This window comes from Dromaius novaehollandiae, chromosome 3, assembly GCF_036370855.1.
Source record: "Dromaius novaehollandiae isolate bDroNov1 chromosome 3, bDroNov1.hap1, whole genome shotgun sequence".
In the NCBI taxonomy this organism is placed as follows: domain Eukaryota; kingdom Metazoa; phylum Chordata; class Aves; order Casuariiformes; family Dromaiidae; genus Dromaius; species Dromaius novaehollandiae.
Genome location: NC_088100.1, coordinates 67379180 through 67398884, shown reverse-complemented (window position 1 = coordinate 67398884; position 19705 = coordinate 67379180). Strand labels below are relative to the sequence as shown.

Below are 19705 nucleotides of genomic sequence, written 5' to 3'. Positions count from 1 at the left end.
GGTCAGAGCACATTCACTGAGTTACTGAATGCATCTTTTGGTTTAATTTCATTAAGAAGGAATCTAGTTTGTGCATTCGGCAAACCAAAGCAGAGTAAGTGGCAATGATCAGGAGATTTGTTTCAAAAGTGCACTCCTGATGCAAACTGTAATGCTAATGTAGATGAACCATTTACAGTCAACATAAAAATTTGCAACATCATCTCTGTAGTTGTTCAACTGTAGCTGGTAGCCAGACGGAAATCTTCATTTATTCCATCACACCAACTCTGTGCCCATTTATTCTCAAGATCACCTTTCTAAATCTTTTGGAAAAAGCATTTTATAAAAACATGAGCATACTGTCAAAATCATTAGGGCTTTACTTGCCCGTTAGTAAAAACTAGGGTGCTTGGGGAAGAGAAAGGTGCCAAGGATATTTGAAAGTACTTCTAAAAATATCTTTTATAACTGAAGAGGAAATCAATTCACTTCTTACATTATGTTCATATTATAATCTCATTCTTCTATACATTAAATGGCCATTCCTGAATCTCCACTCTGTTTTCTGCTCTATTCCTCCCTACGTAAAAGATTTCCAAGAGATAAGCAGCATCTTTTCATTTTAAGACTAGTAGATGAAAAACAAATAATGTGTTGGACAACAATGACATTCTTTATCTCAGAAACAAAGCCTTTTCAACCTCTAGTTTAAGGCTGGTTAACATGAAACTAATGCATCACCCGCAGTTATTAAAAGCAACATGCACACATATCTCTCTTCGTGAACTGAAGGAATTAACACTAACTGTTCAGTGTCTTCCTCTTTTATTTCCAGCCTTTATTATCACAACACAGACTAGCATGTTTTTATTAACATTGTGCAAGGAGTATTGTATGGCAACCTTTTACAGCTATCAAACAGATTATTTTGAGCACAAATTCTTGGACTATCTCTTTGTTCTCCTATCTCTTTCTTCTGGACCAGAGAAAGACTTTGGAAGAAGAAAGAAATGTATTTCTTACATTTTGCTTTCCTCTTTTACAGCAAAAAGTATCTTCTTGTGAAACTCCATCTACCTTCAATCAAAGTTAAATAAATGATTAAATTCTGAAAAAGCAGGAAATTTTAAAATTTTAAATCTGTTAAACATAGGAAGAGAATATTTTGTATTTTGAAGATCCTGAAGGACATAATCATCAGGAAGAGTTTTAGGTGCAAGCCATTCTTTGATAAACCTTTTCTTCATGAGTCCAGCATGCTAAAGCTTTAGTTATTAATAAGAAATAATTTAAAATGAGTTTCTGTACACCGTCACAGAGTTCTGTTTCCAGTCATATTAATACAAAGAAATGTCAAAAAGAGAATATGCTAGTAAAAAGAAATACACCATATACCATGTTCTAAATAATACAATGTAATCATTTAGAATCTCAAAAAATTTACATTAAACCACATAAATGATTGAATAATATGTGTAGTAAAATTTACCTTCTGAATTAGTCAAAAAAGCACAAAAATCTAAGGCCAAAGCTTTACTCAGCTGGAAATAAATCCATCTTAATGATTGCCAACATATGATTTTCAACTTTTCTTTAGAAAAATAATTAAAAACTATAAAGGAAAAACAAAATTAGAACAGAAAATTCTAATCAATGTTCCTGCTTGCAGATTTCAGTTGTGATTAAAACTAGCAATTTATATAATAGCAATTTTAACATATGTACCTTGCCATCACTTGGATACCATCTTTAACTCATATTAAAGTCTGGCAGAATCCTTCCACACAGCAGCACCGAGACTCGCATTTCCTTTCTGCTCAGAGAGTTACAGCTCTCACTGAGTCTTGATTGCATATTGATTACCTGAATGTTCTTTTTTGGCTTTGATTGTTGAATCTTTTCTTGCCCATATCCATAAGGGAAGCTGTGCCAAAGGTGATTACTGTTGCCCATTGCTTTGACTGTGTCATCCCTCTTGGTGCCCCTTTGTTAGTTCCATCTTTTTTTATATCATCATATATAAACTGATAATGCTGAATGTCCAGGGTGCACAGTCTGATCTTGCCCAAGCTGCTGTTTCTCATTTACTCCTAAGTTAATGATTCCCAGTTCCCAGCTGACCAGCCCATTATACCAGCTTTTGGTGCCTGCAAGCCATGTTTGAGGCAGACACTTTTCACTGCTTTTCCTTTGCTGCCCCTCATGCTTGGAAGGAGCTCCCTATAAACAATTGCAAAGCTACCTATCTTCCTTCAAATTCCCCTCTGTTATGATGCCAAACCTGACAATTTATAGGCTGCTGGCATTGAACTTGTCATCCTGGGCTGGTGTCCTCTTGTTTTTCAGTACCTAACCAGTGTCCTCTCACAGACTGCGAGTCCATTGGAACATATTTTGTGTTGTTCTGCGTTTATGTAAGACACTGTACGATACAGTTCTGGTATACAGATAAGCACTGCAATAATACGAATAACTGATAATAATAATAATGGCAACAGCAGCATGCTCTTGAACAAACAGTGACTGGGATGGTCTGATGTCTGTAAATGGCTCAAGATACAATTATGTCGTAATTGTATCTCCCTAACAGATTCTGCCCTTGGTCTTCATGCCTGCTCTTTCTTTGGCATCTCAGCTGTGACTGCCAGATCAAGGAGCCATCTGAATCAGTTCGGGCCATCTATTTGTTCAAGCCCATCTACGCAGCACCTCAGTACCAGCTGCAATGTATTTTTATTGCTGCTGTTTTTCTTAACGTAGACAACTGTTCATCAGGAACTGGACCTTAACAAAAGGTCTCCAAAAGACCATCAGATAGGAATATCTTTTATTCACTGCCGCTTTGATTAAGACATCTGTTGTAAAAGCAATCTCCCTATAAATTACTCTTTTAAAACGAAAGCAAAGCAAATGTTAATGTCTCATTAAGCATTTGGATCAGTAATATGTTTATGTTTAGAATAAATTTTCTAAAGGGCAGATTTTCAAGAAAGCTCAGTTTGAGACCAAATTTTCTTGTTCCCAGAAACTGTGATCAGGGCCAGACTTTTAAGAAATCTGTGTTCTCATGTAAACACCTAAATGATGGCCAGGATTACAAAAATACTCAGTATGCAGCAGCTCTCATGGGGACTCTTCAGAGTTTCAGAGAGATTCCAGCATGCCATATTCACTGGGAAATCAGATGACTTATTTTGGAAGCTAAATATGGGATCTTTTACAAACTGTGGAACAAATGGTGGTTCTGAATAGCTATGAAAATACTGGACATAGTTTCAGAAGCCATACACAATTGGGTTGTATAATACATACATTTTTTTTCTTTACTATTATGAATTTCTAAGGAATTGAAGGCCCAAGTTTTTCAACCCCTGGATTTTGTCATACAGTACTGATATTCTTGTTTCTACAGCTAGAGCGCTGATATGAAGCTAGCTTACAAAGAGAGAACCAACAGAGCTGCAAGTCGAGCATGTAAACTACATCAATTTCAAAGTACTCTCATCCTGGAAGACCAGTATAACTCGGTGGAGTAACGCTATGTAAAATGGAAATTAAGAATAATGTACGATTTGGCAACCTTTGGATGATAAGTCTCTGAAAAATTAAACTATTTTGAGTTTTCCTTTTTCCAGACTATGCAGAGAGCTCTGTTTTGATTAACACAGGAGAAGAGGATGGTTTTTGACTCATTAGTTTGTCTTTTGTGCTGATGCAGGTGGTCACCTCATACAATCCCTTTCATAAACTTCAGTTTTAACCAATTCCGTTTTTTTGTTCCTGCTATTGCTACTAAAACTCTGTTCAAGAAAAGACCCATTCTGCTTGTTAGAAAGCTTCCTTTGATTTCCCATCTAAGTGTATTTCAAGGCACTATTTACTCATTTCTACTTGTGCCAGCATTGTCCTTTAGCTGTGCTCTCTCCTGGCAGTATACCAACTTGTTACATTAAGACTCTCTCAGGCTCTGCTCTGTTAGTCTGAACAAGAACAGCTGTCTCATGATGGTCTTAGCAGCGCTCTCTGCACTAACTCTAGTTTTGAATTCATCTTTCTTGAAAACAGATGACCAGATCTGTACATCTGCAGATTTCCAGATCCTTCTCACTTCAAAATGGCAACAGCACCATGTGCAAGAGGTATTACGACAGAGATAGTGTAGAAAAAACAGCAGAGGAGGGAAAAGGACAGGTGTAACATCTGAACTAAAGCAACGACATCCAAATGTTTTGCATTAGTTCCAAGATTAAAAAAAAAAAAAAAAAAGGACACTGATTGTCATTTTAGATTGCTAACTGTCTAACTGTTGGGTAAAAAATAAACTATTAAATCAAGGCAGAATATCTCAAATATCTGCATGGTCAACTGCATACTTTTACCATAGCTTGGTCAATGAAAGATGTGGAAAGTGAGAGGGCATGTAGGTTTCTACATTCCCTTATACTTCCTGTATAATTATGCTCAAACAATTCAACAGTTAGCCTGTTAAATCCATGTCTACAATCTTATTTCTGGAGCCACATCAGGATAGCTTTTCTTAAAAGAAAAAAAAAATAATAGCTTTACAGATTAGAAGCTTTCCCCTGACACTCAACTTCTGTGGGTGAAAGCTGCTGCCTCTCATGTCAGCCTACTGGCCTCAGCCAGCCCTATTGACTTAGTGGATGGGTTCTGCCCAGAAAGAGCCCTATCTAGAGTAGCTTTCCTTTTAAGATTTGGATTCAGCCTTATTTACATAGTTCAGGTGATGACTGGAAGATAAACTGTTCTTAGAAAAAATGGCTTTAGCCAGCAAACAACTCAGCTGGAGCGAGACCTACAATAAGGTTCTTTGGGAATCGGAAGGAAAAAAAAAGTTGTTCTGTATGGTACTAATGTCAATGATCTACAGAATTCAGGAGTGCAGGAAGCCAGCTAGGCAGACAAGAGGGAAGTAAGTCTGCCCTGTCTCTCACAGTGAGTGGTCTGCAGAATTAGTCTGCTAAGATTCTAATAGGAATATGAGACCCTGGACGATGAGAGTTAACATCTCGAGCATAAGTTCAGCAGGCTTTCTTTTTTTTTTTTTTTTTTTCCTGTTTCGGGAAAATAAAGCAAAGACCTCTGAGAAAAGGAACTTAGAAACTTCAAGTCTGAAGGGCATTCCTTGGTATACAAACCAGAGCATCGGTCAACAACCACACACACTTCTAAGACTAAAGCCCATGCCTCCAGCCCTCTTTTTTCAATTACCCACAAGAAAAATAAAAGATTAAAGATTAAATTTAAAAGCAGATTTAAGGGAGAGCAGAGAAAGTACAGGAAAAAGAACCTCCAGACCCAACATACTAAGACCAGGAACCTTTGCCAGCTGTCATACTAGAGTTATCCTGTGGGAGAAAAATAATACACCTATGGATCCTAAGAATTCATCTCGACACAGGACTACAAATTGTTTCCTTCACTGAAGGACATGAGAAAGCCTGAGAGGACCACTGTGTTATGAATAGCATAGAAGCATTTCAGAAGCTTGTACTCCCTTTCACAGCACCCAGAACAGAGCTCTGGCTTCCTGCAATGCAATTATTTATCAGAGAAACATCAAACATGGCTGGTAGCTGGTACGCAAAATGAAACCTAGTACTTTTTTTTGAGACAGTGCCTTGCTAATGGTTATTGAGCCTTTCATTTCTTCAAGCTCAAGCTAACAATAAAATGTGAAATTCTCTCTTCTATCAAGAAAAGATTTAGCTTGCTATGATAAAAATGAGTAAGACCTAGCTTTGCAGACTGAATTCAGAAATAAACTCAGGGTTCTCTAGGATGTCTGTAGGCCAGAGACATCTTGAGAGGGTGGAAAGGAGAAAAGAAGGCTCTGACATAGTGCCAGGACATTTTGTGTTGTGCAGGAAGCATGCTGCCAGGGAGGGAAAACATCTAGGGAGGGAAACAACTACAGTTTTGATACCTTTTCTACTGATACGGCTTTTGTTCTTCTCCAGCACTACTTTGGGGGGCAGGAGGCAGAAAGACTCACTGGACTCCCTTTAGCATTCTCTGGACACTTGAACACTGCAGTCAGCAGTGGCTACTGCACACACCTGCAATGGATGCAGGAGCCCAGTTACAACTCTACCTTCCAGTCTGCTGCCCCAAGAACAAGGGTGCTTCTATACACTACTAGTCTACTCACTGCTCTGTACCCCTTTCAGTGTACTCACAGAGAATGGCTACAGTTTAGCTCTTTATTTTCTACAAAAGATGCTAGCAACTTTTCTTACACCCAAAAAAGAAAAAAACAATTCAGAATGCAACCAAGCACACACATAATGTGATCTAGGAACAAGATTGAGCATATCGTTTCTCATCTGCAAAGCTTCATCAGTCAATTACCTGTTTTATGTAAAACTGTCACCAGCCTTTTATTACCCTGCCATAAATGAGAAATTTCCTTTGAAACACCCCACTTGAATAACTGACATCTCATCATTATGACAAACAGCAACAGTTACACTATTAAATTACCAAAGGGAATTTTTTGCAAAACATGAAAAGCATCTGTGAGCTGACAAGCAGCAGATGGGGTATAAAGTTTATAGAACTGTCTGGCAGAACAGGGGACAGCTTCCAGGGCTCTTTTTCTTCACTCACTTTTGCTTAACTCATTTTTACATTGTATGGTTGAGCCTATCGTTTTTCCTGTCAGTTCTGTATTTCTCTGGATGAAACTGGAACAACTTTCTTCTTTTAACTTCTTGTAACTCCTAACATATTCCACATTCCATTACTCATTGCTGCCAACTCTCACTGTTTTATCACAATGCTTGTAATACTTGTTCTTTCTAAACTTCCAACTCCAGCAGTCATTATCATGTTTATATGAGAAGCTCATTTTTAAGACCCACATCAACAGGGCAGCAAGTAAAGAACACCACTTGTTAATAAAAGAGTTTTAAAATAATCTCATAACTTTATGGGGCCTGAGATGCATTTTTGGGGAACATTTTGATTTGGCAGGAATTAGAATTGCAGCATACTTGGCTACTAAATGAAAAGAATCAATCTCATCTTCAGGTCTTATAAACATGAAAGGTAGATAGAACTTCCTTTAAGACTTCAACATATTAGCTCATGACTCTACAAAGCCTAGCATTACCTCTATGAAGATGAACTCCCTTAATCTTTTACTCCTGATTGTCTTGATTTACCTCAGCTACCTCAATTCTTATGATAGACAGAGACTGTGAAAAGAAACAGCAGGATGCTTTATGGTCTGAGCACAAGACAGTGAGCCAGGTATTCTTGCATTCCTGTTTCAGCTCCGATTTTGATGCTCTGTGAGGATTAGCTAACCACTCTTTGGTGGTTAGTTTCTTGATCTGCCAATGGGTGCAATGCATACCTACCACACTTGCCATAAAAAGCACTGAGGTTTAATCTGGTAAGTGAGGTGCATCCGTGTGATGCAGTGGACCTTACTCTTTAGCTAAGTTCAACAGACCAACTCACCTTCACTCTGCCGTGAAATACACTGGATTTGCATTGGGTGAAAGGGTTGCTGATATATGGAATCATTCCTTAACACTTCTGTGGGCAGACTCTTATCCTGGAATAAAGCTATCTTGATCTTTTTCAGGACACTCAAAATATATACAGCTGGAACAACTTAATGTTTAGATGTAAGAGGAAAGCTGTATTCAAAGTGCTTTGCATATTCAATATGGCCATACTGACGTTTTATGCAGCCTAGAATAACAAGAACCCACATTTCTTGTTTTTCTTCTCTCTCCTCCTCCACACACATTTCATTTTCTGAGGAGGACTTGAGTGATGGTAGTTTGACTGTTATATATTTTTCTGTACTCAGTCTACTCCTGTACAGCAATAATTTTGAATTTCTCTCTCTAATGACAACACAATATATAGGAAGTGCAGAAGATAATAATACATTTGAAATAGACATTGAACTTTCTTCTTTTCATTAGATTTCTACATTCTGCAGAGTCAGCCAGATGAAATTCCAACACAGTTAACAAGGTATATTTCTGAAGAAATGGTCTCTTAGGAAAACCCCCAAGACTTGACAGTTGCAGAAGGTTGTGTATAGGGATGCATAAAATAATAACTGAGCTGATCTATCCCAAAATTATCCTGAAACATTTTACAGGAGTTTTACATGGCTTTTATTACTCTTTTTCTCCTGACCCATACGTGTCTGCTGCTAGTTGGCACCAAAAAACAGACGTATTTAAATGTCATAAAAAAGGCCAATCTTGTATTTCTGGCTTGTTGGGAGACAGGAAGTACTAGAAATCTCATAAGAAAGGCAGTTCTTCTTAGACCCCTAGCTACTTTTTACATACTCAAAGCAATTTACATAGCTCAGAGAAGAATTCAGATTTTTGAGTTAGCTGACCTGACCCTCTCAACCTCCAGAGGCTCATTCATCACTAGGTAGAGGTTACTAGAACATACTGGAAGGACTGTTCAGTCTAACAGCCAGTTGTAAAGATCTTGACCTTTTGTACCCTTGTTCTTTCCTCTAGGAAAATCCAATAAGTGGGATAGTATTTAAGAACTTTTTTGTTGACAGCAGAAAAGAAGTGGCGCATTATTCAACATGCTAGAGAAAGAAAACAAAACAGGCTCAAATCCATGATTCCACCTTAGTCTTTGCTTTTTGTTATTCAAGCTCTTATTACCACAGTGGACTTGAATAAAGGTAACAATTAATATGGACTTTGGGATTTTTGATATAATAAATATTTAGTGGTATTTACTACATTTCATCATCTATAGAAAACCTCATAGTCACAAAGTACATTTTCCTTAAACAGCCTCGGTTCGGTTTGCAGTAGTAGCCTGCCTCTTGAGTATTTCTGAAGAGCTAGACTGCAGCTGCTCAAAATTTAGTGAAAAATCAATCGGAATGAGCTGCTGAAGTTACTTTCAAAATCATATGTGGTTTTAAAGTGGTTTAAACACTTTTGAGCATTTAACCTTTGAGCAACTGCTGCAACGATACTGGAAAGTGATGCATATACATTTACTGTTTCCTTTCACAAAAGGAAAACCTGGAACCAAGGCTTGCTCATGGCTACAAGGAAAGGTTCACACTGAATTTAGAAATCAAACATCCCTGCACAGATTTTCATGCTAAGACCATGCTTCTCTTTATGACCTTTCTATAGTCACAGTAAAATGCATGCCTACCAGTGATGAAAAACGGATGTTTCACAAGTCTATCTTCTCAGCAGGTTCTGCTGGCAGCCTTGTTGCAGAACAGAATTCACAGCATGTATTGGTGCGAACGGAAGAATGTGTTAATATTTTAAGTAGGTGGAAAACAAGTTGTGAAGAATGTGTTTGTTTACCTTTTTGATCTTCTTTTTTTCCTTCCAATGCAGATTCTTTCTCTGATAAAGTACCATTATCTCCACTGGCTTTTACAATGTTTTCTTCCGGGATGGTTTCTTCACCAATAGCTATGGTGTGTCCATTTGAAGTTTCAAAATTTACTGTTACATCACCATCTGAAATGAAAATCAAAAAGCCTTTGTCTAATTTAATTGCTTCTGTAGCACCTACTGACAACACACAACATCTATCTGCTTTTAAATTTCAATGGAAACAAAGCAGAAGGACTTAATGAAATGTAAAACATCAGGCTGTAGATCTGCTCTGAAAAGTAATTCTGTAAAGGAACTCTGTATGTTTCCAGGTTTTTTGGGTGGATACCTCTGTAGTAGTGGGCCTGGAAGTCCATGCAAGTTTTCAGGTTCAGCTTTGTGAATCCATCTATGGATGTGAACTTTGTGCACATTAGCAGCCCATTCTCTTCCTCCCTGAATCTTAGTTTACAGAGCAAAGAAACATGTGCCTAGATCAAAATAGAGCTGCAGTGTGGTCCAACAGGCCCTATCTCTGGACAATTAGGGGCAGGACTGCATTGCAGGACGTATCCCAGCAGGTAAAACAGCTAGGAATTCAGGCAGGATTTCTCAGAATGTGTGTGTCCAGTTAATGAATAAAACGGGTCACAGAGTCATTATCCAATTGTGAGAAACAAGGTAAGACCCTCCAGTTTCACACACGGTATCATTGTTAAAATTTTGCATTCCAAATTCTTTCCTAGAACTGATAATATTTTATTCACTTACCCAGATGACTTCAGATGACCTCAGCTATATTTTTTTTTCCTCCTGAAGAAAACTCCTTTCTCCTTCCTGTTTGTCTCTATACTCCTGAAAAATGCTACATACTCTTGCCGGCTCACAGCTTCCTCTCTTCTCTAATTTACTTGTTTCTGGTCTCTGTTCCACACATTTTAAGATCACTGATAATTTTCTTCTCAGGTCATTTCTAAAACTTGCTGCCTTATCTTGCTTGCACTCCACCTACAGCTCACATAGATGACCACTTTCCTCCTACTACATTCTTTCACCTTCCATCCAAAAATAATACAACTTTATCTGGAGTCTCTTCCGCTTCCTCCTCTTGTTCTTCTTTAACTGTGATAATTCCTCTCTTTTTTTCTCGTCTTCTCCCTTGCTGCACGCTATCAGATCTGGATGTTTGGCAGTTTCCCCATATCCATACAATTATATAACCTCTCTGACCACTTTGAACTACTCTATGGGTTAATCTGATCAGTCTCATCCAAACACTAACTTTAATTTGATATGCAAAAACTAAGTTCTACCTTCTTAACCTTTCCCCACCAACTATAGCTGATGCTCAGGCTTCATTCTTACCTTACTGCAACATTCAACTTCTTCAACTTTTTTCTTCCAGATGTTCACAAATCCATTCTTTTCTTTATGCCTCACATGTAGCTTTCTCATCTCCTATTCACGTCATGGTTTGGCAAACATCTTCTCTCTGGACTTGCCACTTTCCACCTCTTTCTTCTTCATTCCACGTAAAAAACTGTCACTTCTTCCCATTTCTTACCTCTTACATTTCAAGGCTCCATGCAATTTTGCCATCAAGCTTTCATCTCCATGGTCATTTCTTCTAACTACCTTCTTTTTCTATATCACTTACCCTTCTACTTTAGCACCTTCAAATCAAACCCATATTCATTTGAACTGCTCCTTAAAACTTATAATATTCATCACACATGAAGCACATGTAATGTAGGCAACAGAGACTGGACTGATGGCCATCTTAAGAGAGGAGGAGGGGGAGAAAGCTATTCCTGTTTACATCCTTTTCTCCCTTTGTTCTGAGCCATCGGTATTGCATAGTCTCTGTAATGGATTCAAAGTGGACGGTCAAAGAGACTAATGACCAAAACATACATATTTTTAACACAAACGATAGTATTTATCTTCAGACTGGCTTTAACCAACCTGAAATGTTAACGCATTGCATCAGCTGTCTCAAGAGTCTAAATGCAATTTACAATCAACAAAGTGACAGAGCTCTGAAGTGAAGCATGTAGCAAAAAATGTAATAAATTCACAGAGGGACAAACTGAGGTATGGAGAGCTTACATTTCTTGTTTTAAGTCAAAGACAGTGGCAGAGACAAATTCAGAAGACAGCTATGCTGAATGTCATAGTTTCGTAATAAGAGAAACACTGTAAAGACCAATGATGTCACATGTCAACAAAAAAGCCGTTTATTTCTAAATATCAGTATATATCAGGCTGTCAGGAATGGAAATATTGAGCTAGCCATGAGTTCACTTTCACAATTCTTCAGGTCAGGCAGAGTAGCACAATTTCTAGGAGAAATCTATTTTTGGAAACAATTAAGTTCTCACTCAGTTCTCTTTACTGGCAAAATCTTAGTAGACTTCTTCATACAATGATGAATGGCTTAATTTTAGGCTATAGAAAATTTGAATTACTTGATTTTTATTGGATCTAGATTTATACAAGATCAAGAATATTAGAAACAATACCACAGGGCCAGAGGAAATAAAAACCAAACAGCAGTATTTCAGAAATATAATCAGACGTACCATATAGGTATTAAATATGGTTTGCTCGGGCTTTTCCAAATTTAAATAATTCTGGTTGCCAGTTACTAAACCTTACAGTGCTGTGAGATAAGTGATGTCTTCCCCATAGACTTTTATGTTTGTGCTGTTTCTGAATGTGGTCTGTGTGATAGTGGTTGGATCTGTATGATCAATCCCAGCACTGGTACTTTTTGATAACTGAAATGGCAGCTATTGATTTACCTCCTTTGGTTTACAGCAATGAAACATAAAGGGTGATGGCAGGGCCCCAAGCCCTTTCATTTTTCAGCCAAGATTTTCCCTATCATCTTCTATTTGCTTTAGAAAACAGAGCTTGACTCAAAAAATAGGTTAAAGACTAATTCCAGAAGTTTCTGATAAACAATAAGTAACAACCACAGGACTCTCACTCTCCTGGGAGCATCAAAATATTTAGCAATGTAACCGAAAGCCACATAGTGTATATATGTCAGAAGCAACAACAGAACACAAGTCTCGTCTCTACCTTTAGTTCTTTGTCAGCTGGCTCAAATTACCTCTCACACCTCAAATTTGTATCCTTATGCCTATTTATGCTACATGGAAACAATACAATAGGGTCTTTATCATCCATGTTTAGTGCTCAGGAACTGAATTCTAGGTAATTTGTTATCACCTGGCTCAGGCATTTCCTTCAGAACTCCCCTTCTTATCAGCTCCTCTCTGCTTTGTCTTGTCGAAATCTTCCTTTCCAACACTAAAGAAAAAGCACAGTTGAGAATCGATTTATTCTGGTAGTGATGACTCTTGTGAAAAATGAAGAAAAAAGATTTTTTCTTAAAGAAACCCTGAGAAATCTTGTTTCCTCTGATTTTGCAGGAGAGGTGGTCTGGGCTTTTATCTTACACTCTAGAAATACTCTCCTATGATTTCAGGCACAGAAGGTGGTATTTATCTGATCAGATGCCTTCAGCTAAGCTAGGCTCCATTAGGTTCCCTTTACAGTCAATGGAAAAAGGCACTTCCAAGAGTATAATTTAACTCATCCCAGCATAAACATTTAATACCTAAAAGCACCTCTTCCTTCCCATTCACTGGAGTGACCAGCTCACCCAGAAATATCTCCATCTGCTCTGTAGATGTTTTGAGTTGGGAGAGACAAATCCTGCTCAGAGCAAGCAATATCCTCAGTCAAGTCATAAAGCTGCTCACAGAGTAGCCTTTGTGACATGCTAACTATTTTAAAGGAAAAAATAACCTTGAACAGAAGTTAGTAAGTTCTGTTATAAAAGGGAATGACATCCTTATCCAGGCTGGTTGGCTGTCATGGAAAATAATGCAGCATCCTGGTTTTAGGTTAAAAGAAAAAAAAACATAGCATACAACACACATGGTACATGGACCAAAAATACGAACATCACTGATGTAAAACATGTCTTCACTGTATTGTTAGTCAAAGTTCATCTCCCATCTTGATTCTGTTTACCTACAAACACTAAAATCCAAGAAATGTTTGGAGCTCAAGCAGAAGGCACAGGGTAAAGCTTCAGCAATGTTGGACTTCACACTATTAATGCTATGGGATAATGTTAGTTATCTCATCAATTAATTCAAACACTCTGGTAATCCAATTACTCTTTAGTGCAGGTATAATTGCTGTATGCAGATTGAATACTGTAAGAAGTGTTGTCAGTCTCACTTCAGCTATGCTAGTTTGAGCCAAGAGCCATATGGTGAACTGACTGCTACTGCGAAGACAGATCAAGGTGGTTTTGACACTTCTGAGAAATTTATCCTTAATGTGTAACAACTGACAAACATCTGTGCCAGCAGCAAGTAACTCTGGCTGCTGACTCACAGACATAGGCTGGCTGAACTCAGATGGCTGAAGGAATTACTGCTCACAGTATTTACATAAGCTTAGACTGCCTTGGATCCCAACCCTAAACCACACAGCAGCTTTTGGAATTTTTCTACATTAATGTTTAAAGTATATACCTCAAAACTGGGTGTCACACAAGTTACTGACAAGGCAAACAGATACAGTAGCGTGCCCTATTCTTAAAAAGAGTTTCATGGTGAACACTTACTCCCAAAAAGACTTATGTTCAAGAGAACGGGGGGCTATGAAGTCAGAGGGCTGTGTGGACAGACACTCTTGGAGGGTTGGGGTCTTCGTCCTTCTAGAAAGCGGGTTTATTTATGAGCAGAGTGAAATCTTTCACCTATACCCCAAAGGTGAACACTATATATACACTTTATACCTGTTTGTTGCTGGCAATACAAATACTATTATTTCAGTTTTAGAAGTATAGTTTACTTCTTACTGCTTTTGCTCTCTGCTTCCTTTTTGCATCTGCCTTCTTGAGGGGGTGAATTGAGATGACCTTTTATACATTTCTTTACAGGACTTAATCCAGTACTACTTGAAAACAGTGACGTTCTTTCCATCAAGTTCAATAACATCTAATCAGATTCCCTATCTGTTTCACTCTCTGTTTCTCACGCCGAATTAACAACTGCATTGAATTAAAAAAATGAAGAGTCATGAAAAATGTCCTTTGGTATTAAAAGACATTAACTCCTTACACTTATCCTGGAAGACCTCAAAGCATTTTACTAACATTACATAGGCTTCATAACATCCCTTTCACATAACTATCCACATTTTACAGATTAGAAAATTTATGAACAGATAAGAAGCTTAAGCCCCAATCCTTAATCATCTAAAATGCTATCCATGAGTGCTGTTTTTACTTAAACTGATCAAGCTCAGCTAGTTCAGCTTTTACAGATAATTTTTAAAAATGTTATTTGATTTATGGAAAGAACATCATAAATTATGTTAGTGCTCACTATGAATACCATAATTCTTACAAACAAAATGATTGTATTTTAATTTAAACGAAAGTGACCAAAGGTATATACCCTTGTATAAGAGGAATGAGAGAGTAGACTGTCTACTTATGGACTGGATGCTATTTAGCCAAGATGGACTCATCATTACAATTTATTGCGTATTACAGACATTGGACTATATAATACATGTCACTACACAGTCCAGTACTTTGATTATCACAGCCCAATCGTGCAGAGTTTTAAGGACCCCAAATTATTCAGTTAAGCTATTCACATTAGATTACTGCTATGCTCAACAAACTCTTTCAAAATAATGTTCATGTTACAAAGGCAAGCTTTCAGAAGTTAGGAAATGCTTGAATGAAGGCTGACTGCAAACTTTATTCAGTCTCTCTGACTGTGCAGACGGTACAGCTTTTATTTGCTTGTTATGTATTTTCCCTTTGGTACCTCTGCCTCATTTAGGACACAGACACTATGTTTAATGAACAGTTTCTTTGCTTAGTTTTTAACTTTACCTTTCAGTCTGTGGCCCAGATCTCAGTTGCAGCCCACAACCTGAACAGAAAATTATTAATTTTTCCAACTGGCAGCACTGTCACCCCAGAGATCTGAGTGCTCCAAAGAGAACATGTTCTCCTTGACACCCATGTGAGATGCAAAGGCGTTATCATCACTGTATAGATGGGCAGTTTATGGTAGAGAGATATAAAGGTCAATTTATCAAACATATTGACAAATGTTAAGCTTGAAGTACTTTTTCAGGTGCAACTTCCCACATTAAAGTTATTATAATTCCAAGAAAACCTGAAAACCATAGGAATTCTAGCTGAATTGCTTATTTATGGTTCAAAATGTCTCATCAGCAGGACTGAACCTATGAGTATAGGCCATCTATTGCTGAGCTAATAGCACAGATAACTGTAAGAACAGTGATCGTTTATCTGAACCACCACCTGGGACTGGTATCACTATTTGTCACCTTAGAAATAGTTTGGTCTCCTGGGTTCAGTACAGGGAAGAGACTGTGGTTTGGTGTGTACAAGGCTGTTTGCCCATGCTCACTAACTTCTGGCATGCACTTCTAACCATCATTTCAGCCTTGGCTGCTTCCATCACTTTCTTCTACCTATATTCATCTCCTGTGCTTTTTTGACCCTTCCATCTTCCATCCTACTAACCCCTTTATTTCTGTTCCTTCAGTCTCCTGCATTCCTCTCTATTCTGCTTGGAATTTCTCTATGTCCTTGTGTACTCTCCATTTCTTTACTGTATAGCACAGGTTGTTCCCTTCTCTTTTTGGTTGCTGTCTAGATGCTGAGGTTTTTGTACTTAGGAAAGCACTGAGCACATGGGAGAGCAGCACAAAGCAATCAGCTGCCTGAAGAAGTAATTATAAAAAAAGTTTTCATTATTGTAAAGCAGCCCAAAGCTGAAGCAGTTAGAACATACGTTCCCGATCATTTCTTATCTTGATTATAATGACAACTTCTTGCTCAGTGATCAGACCATTAAAAATCTAATTTCAGTCACTGTATTTCTGGGCCGGTAGTCTAATCACAGTGTCCCACTTGCTCCTTCCTTTCATCACCTCTGTGATGACTCCTGCTGGGTCTTTCTCTTTCACATGAAAGAGTTTAAATTTCTTATCTTCCATTTCCAGACCTACCTCTCTTCTCTTCTTCTTCTAGTAGAACTTGTCACAATACACCATTCATTTAATTCTCCCAGTGCACCTCTGCATCTCTATTCTTACTGACCTTTGTTCTTGCAATCTCTGATCTTAAAAGTTACTACCTATTGCTCACTCAGGAGCAGAAGACAAGTACTACCCTGGAACAAATATATGATATATACTGTTAGCTGTACCACCATTATGTGCACATCCTTAAGGTGAATGACCAGATGATCTTATTACTACAAAACTTTTCTGCCACAGGTGTGTATATATATATATATATATATATATAATGTGTGTATATACAAATGTGTGCATGTATATAATGTTTTAACATTAATGGCAACATACTGTTTATAATATTAAACTATAATGATATGGAATAACAATTTCTCTATTTATACATAGGTGCATATTGATACTGATTATACAAACAAGCCAGTCCTGATTGTGTAATTGGTTATCAATCCTTGCTTGTTGAGGAAAGCTGAGGTGAGGCAGGCTCAGCTCGCAAATATCCTGCTCCAGTAGACTCAGAAAATCCTCGGTCAAAATCCTTCCTCTACTGCAGCCAATAACAAAATTTCCACTGACTTCTAAGGTACCTGTCAGAAAGCACGTGATCTTATCCTACTGTGTGTAGTCTTGACCTGTAGCCTTCATTTACTTAAGTAAATCTTACTTGTCCCAATACAATAATCATAATAACAGTTTCCCTCAAAAAGCAGTTTTGCTCCCTCCTTACCCACCCTCTCAAAAGAGAATACTTAGTGACATTCAGCAACTACAAACCTCAACATGTCTTTAAAACCCATTCTCTTATTTAAAGAGTAATTTGAGATTCTGGATATTCTCCAATTCTTAGTTTTGGTCTTCCAAGAGAAGCTCGAGAGAATTCTGAACTTTAGTTTTTCTCTGACCTAGTAAGAGCTATAAATGCCTTCTATCCCCTCTCTGTATATACTCTCAACTGTGGGGCTTTGAAGTGGCATCTACTTCATGCCAAGATATAAACTGCTGCTTTCTTTTCCTTCACAGTAAGACAGTGAGAGAGGGAAAAAAAAACCCTTGAGATTATGCCGTTTTCTGTTTGTTTTTACTTTGAAAGCCCTTTAGGCAGAAAGTACATAACCAGTGCACAGAGAACAGATTTTATGAGATACAGCATGGAAAATATGTTGCTAAAGGAAAAAATTCCAACCATCATTCCCACATCGGCACAAATACTTCCATATCTAGTCTCCCATCTTTTTTTGATGTTAGTGGTATTGGCTGTTAAAGAATATCTTTCAGCTGCTAGCATAATATAGTCACATGAAGTTTTATCAAAGCACAGCATAATAAAGTCCTGTCAAATCTGTAACAAGAACCTATTTCAAAAAGCTTATCCAAAAGCCAGTTAAATCAATACAAGTTCTTTCTAATATCCTACATTGTCTTATTGAGAAGAAACTCTTTCTTTGTCTCCATATGCATCTATCCAGTTGTAGCCCTTTAAGAGAATAAGCAATAAACACAATGATCATCATATTGTCTCAAATGGTCTCAGGCCAGGATTTACTTCCTGCATATAAGATATATACACATACACACATCCCATTCTGTAAAGTAAATACATCTCTGACTCAGTAGTTTGAGGAAGAGGATTTCTGCTGGGTTTTCTAATTGTACGGATATTTTTCCATTTTTTTCTGAAGTTAGAAAAGCAAGTTTCTTCTGCTGTGTTAGTTAGCAAGCAACAAGGAGCAGCTTGCCAAGTAAATGCATCTTTTCAACCTCTGTTAGTCCTGGGTCTATATCCACAAGAAATACAGGGATAGCACTGAAAACACATACACAGATGTAAGTGATTCCATACCTTACATACATAGAGAGTTTAAAAGCAAATTAATATCTTTCTATAGGTCTAGGGTTTCTTGGCAATCTTCAAGCATATGAAATAGGCTTTCACTAAAAGTTAACCTGATCTGCACTGTAAAGGTCATTCACGACACCACTGGGGCTGGCACTCTGTCTGTTTTGGGCATTTCTGGGGTCACTGCCCCTCACAGGTAGTGCTGCTGAACAGCACGATTTATTCCAGCTTTTTCTCTGTATGAAATTGTGTGGGGACGTAATCTGTATTTCTGGCCAAGGTAGAAGGTGAATTAAAGAAGGCACCAGAGGTCAGCATGTAAATGAATTGTTCTGGACCACTCGTACTACCACTACCAGTACTACTATTAGTAGGCAACCATCATGAATGCATGACATATCTAGCCCAAAACAGGCCACTATCACAAGATGGAAAGCACACCCCAACTTGGAAAAAAAAACTTTGTATGTGGATAGGAGGGTAAACAACAATAACACCTAAGCAAGATTATGAACTGCCTTTGCCTTGAGGATGTACTCCAAATCTTCACTCTGTGGAGATTAATCAAAACTTAGATACATTCTTCCTTCTCAACATAAAACTCTGGGAGCTGTACTTGTGCCAGTTCTATTGGGTCAAGTACTCGAATATGTATTTTAGACATTACAGAGTCCTAAGGGGTGAAACCCTTGCATGAACTTTATTGGCAAACTGTTGGGAAAAAAATTTGGGAACCTCTCGTTTACTTTTAAAACTCTTACAATTCATGTTGCCCAGATTTACTTTCTTTTCATCTCCCCTTATCACAGAACCAGACTTGCTACGTTTCAGGTGAAAGTTGAGATCTGCAGATATTACGTGATTCCCAGAGTTTCACTTTTAGGGAAAAAAAGCACTAAATACTGTGATGGTTGGAAAAATGGCTGTAACCTGAGATTTACAAATACAAGTCAATATATTGAATGTGCAAAAGAGTATAAAAGCTTTGAAAATCTGAAAATTAATTCCCTACATCACTATTTTTGTATAATTCCACTCAAATAAATGAAACTTTACAGTGAAGCAGGATGGATAATTAGAACCGTATTAAAAATAGAGCATATGTACTCCTTAGAGGAAAAAAAATCAATCTACTGAATAATGAAAAAACATCAGAAGTCCCCAGCTTCCTTTAAGTTCTGTTCACCAAGATACGCATTTAATTTTGTATATTTACCCTTCACAAACTATATAGGCACTGAAATACTGTAGTTTATATAACTTAAAGCATTAAAATAGGTTTGTGTTTCACTAGCTGATTTTTACATTATTAAATATCATAGCAGCCTTTGCTTTACAAAAGCTTACGTATGTAACATACAGTTATCTAGCAGGACATTATGAAAACAATGAAATAAAAAAT

At 37.6% G+C, this 19705-nt stretch overlaps 1 protein-coding gene across 6 annotated transcripts in view; it reads right to left on the bottom strand.

Annotated features, from left to right (window-relative positions):
* The window catches only part of PHACTR2 (phosphatase and actin regulator 2), a 150725-nt gene that overhangs the window by 31718 nt on the left and 99302 nt on the right, over positions 1–19705 (bottom strand). For all 6 annotated transcript variants that reach the window (XM_064509076.1, XM_064509077.1, XM_064509078.1 and 3 more), the window contains 2 exons: positions 12588–12668; positions 9336–9494 (listed from right to left, as the gene is read on the bottom strand). In XM_064509076.1, the coding sequence (XP_064365146.1) occupies positions 9336–9494; positions 12588–12668 (240 nt within the window). The remainder of the gene's footprint in view (positions 1–9335; positions 9495–12587; positions 12669–19705) is intronic.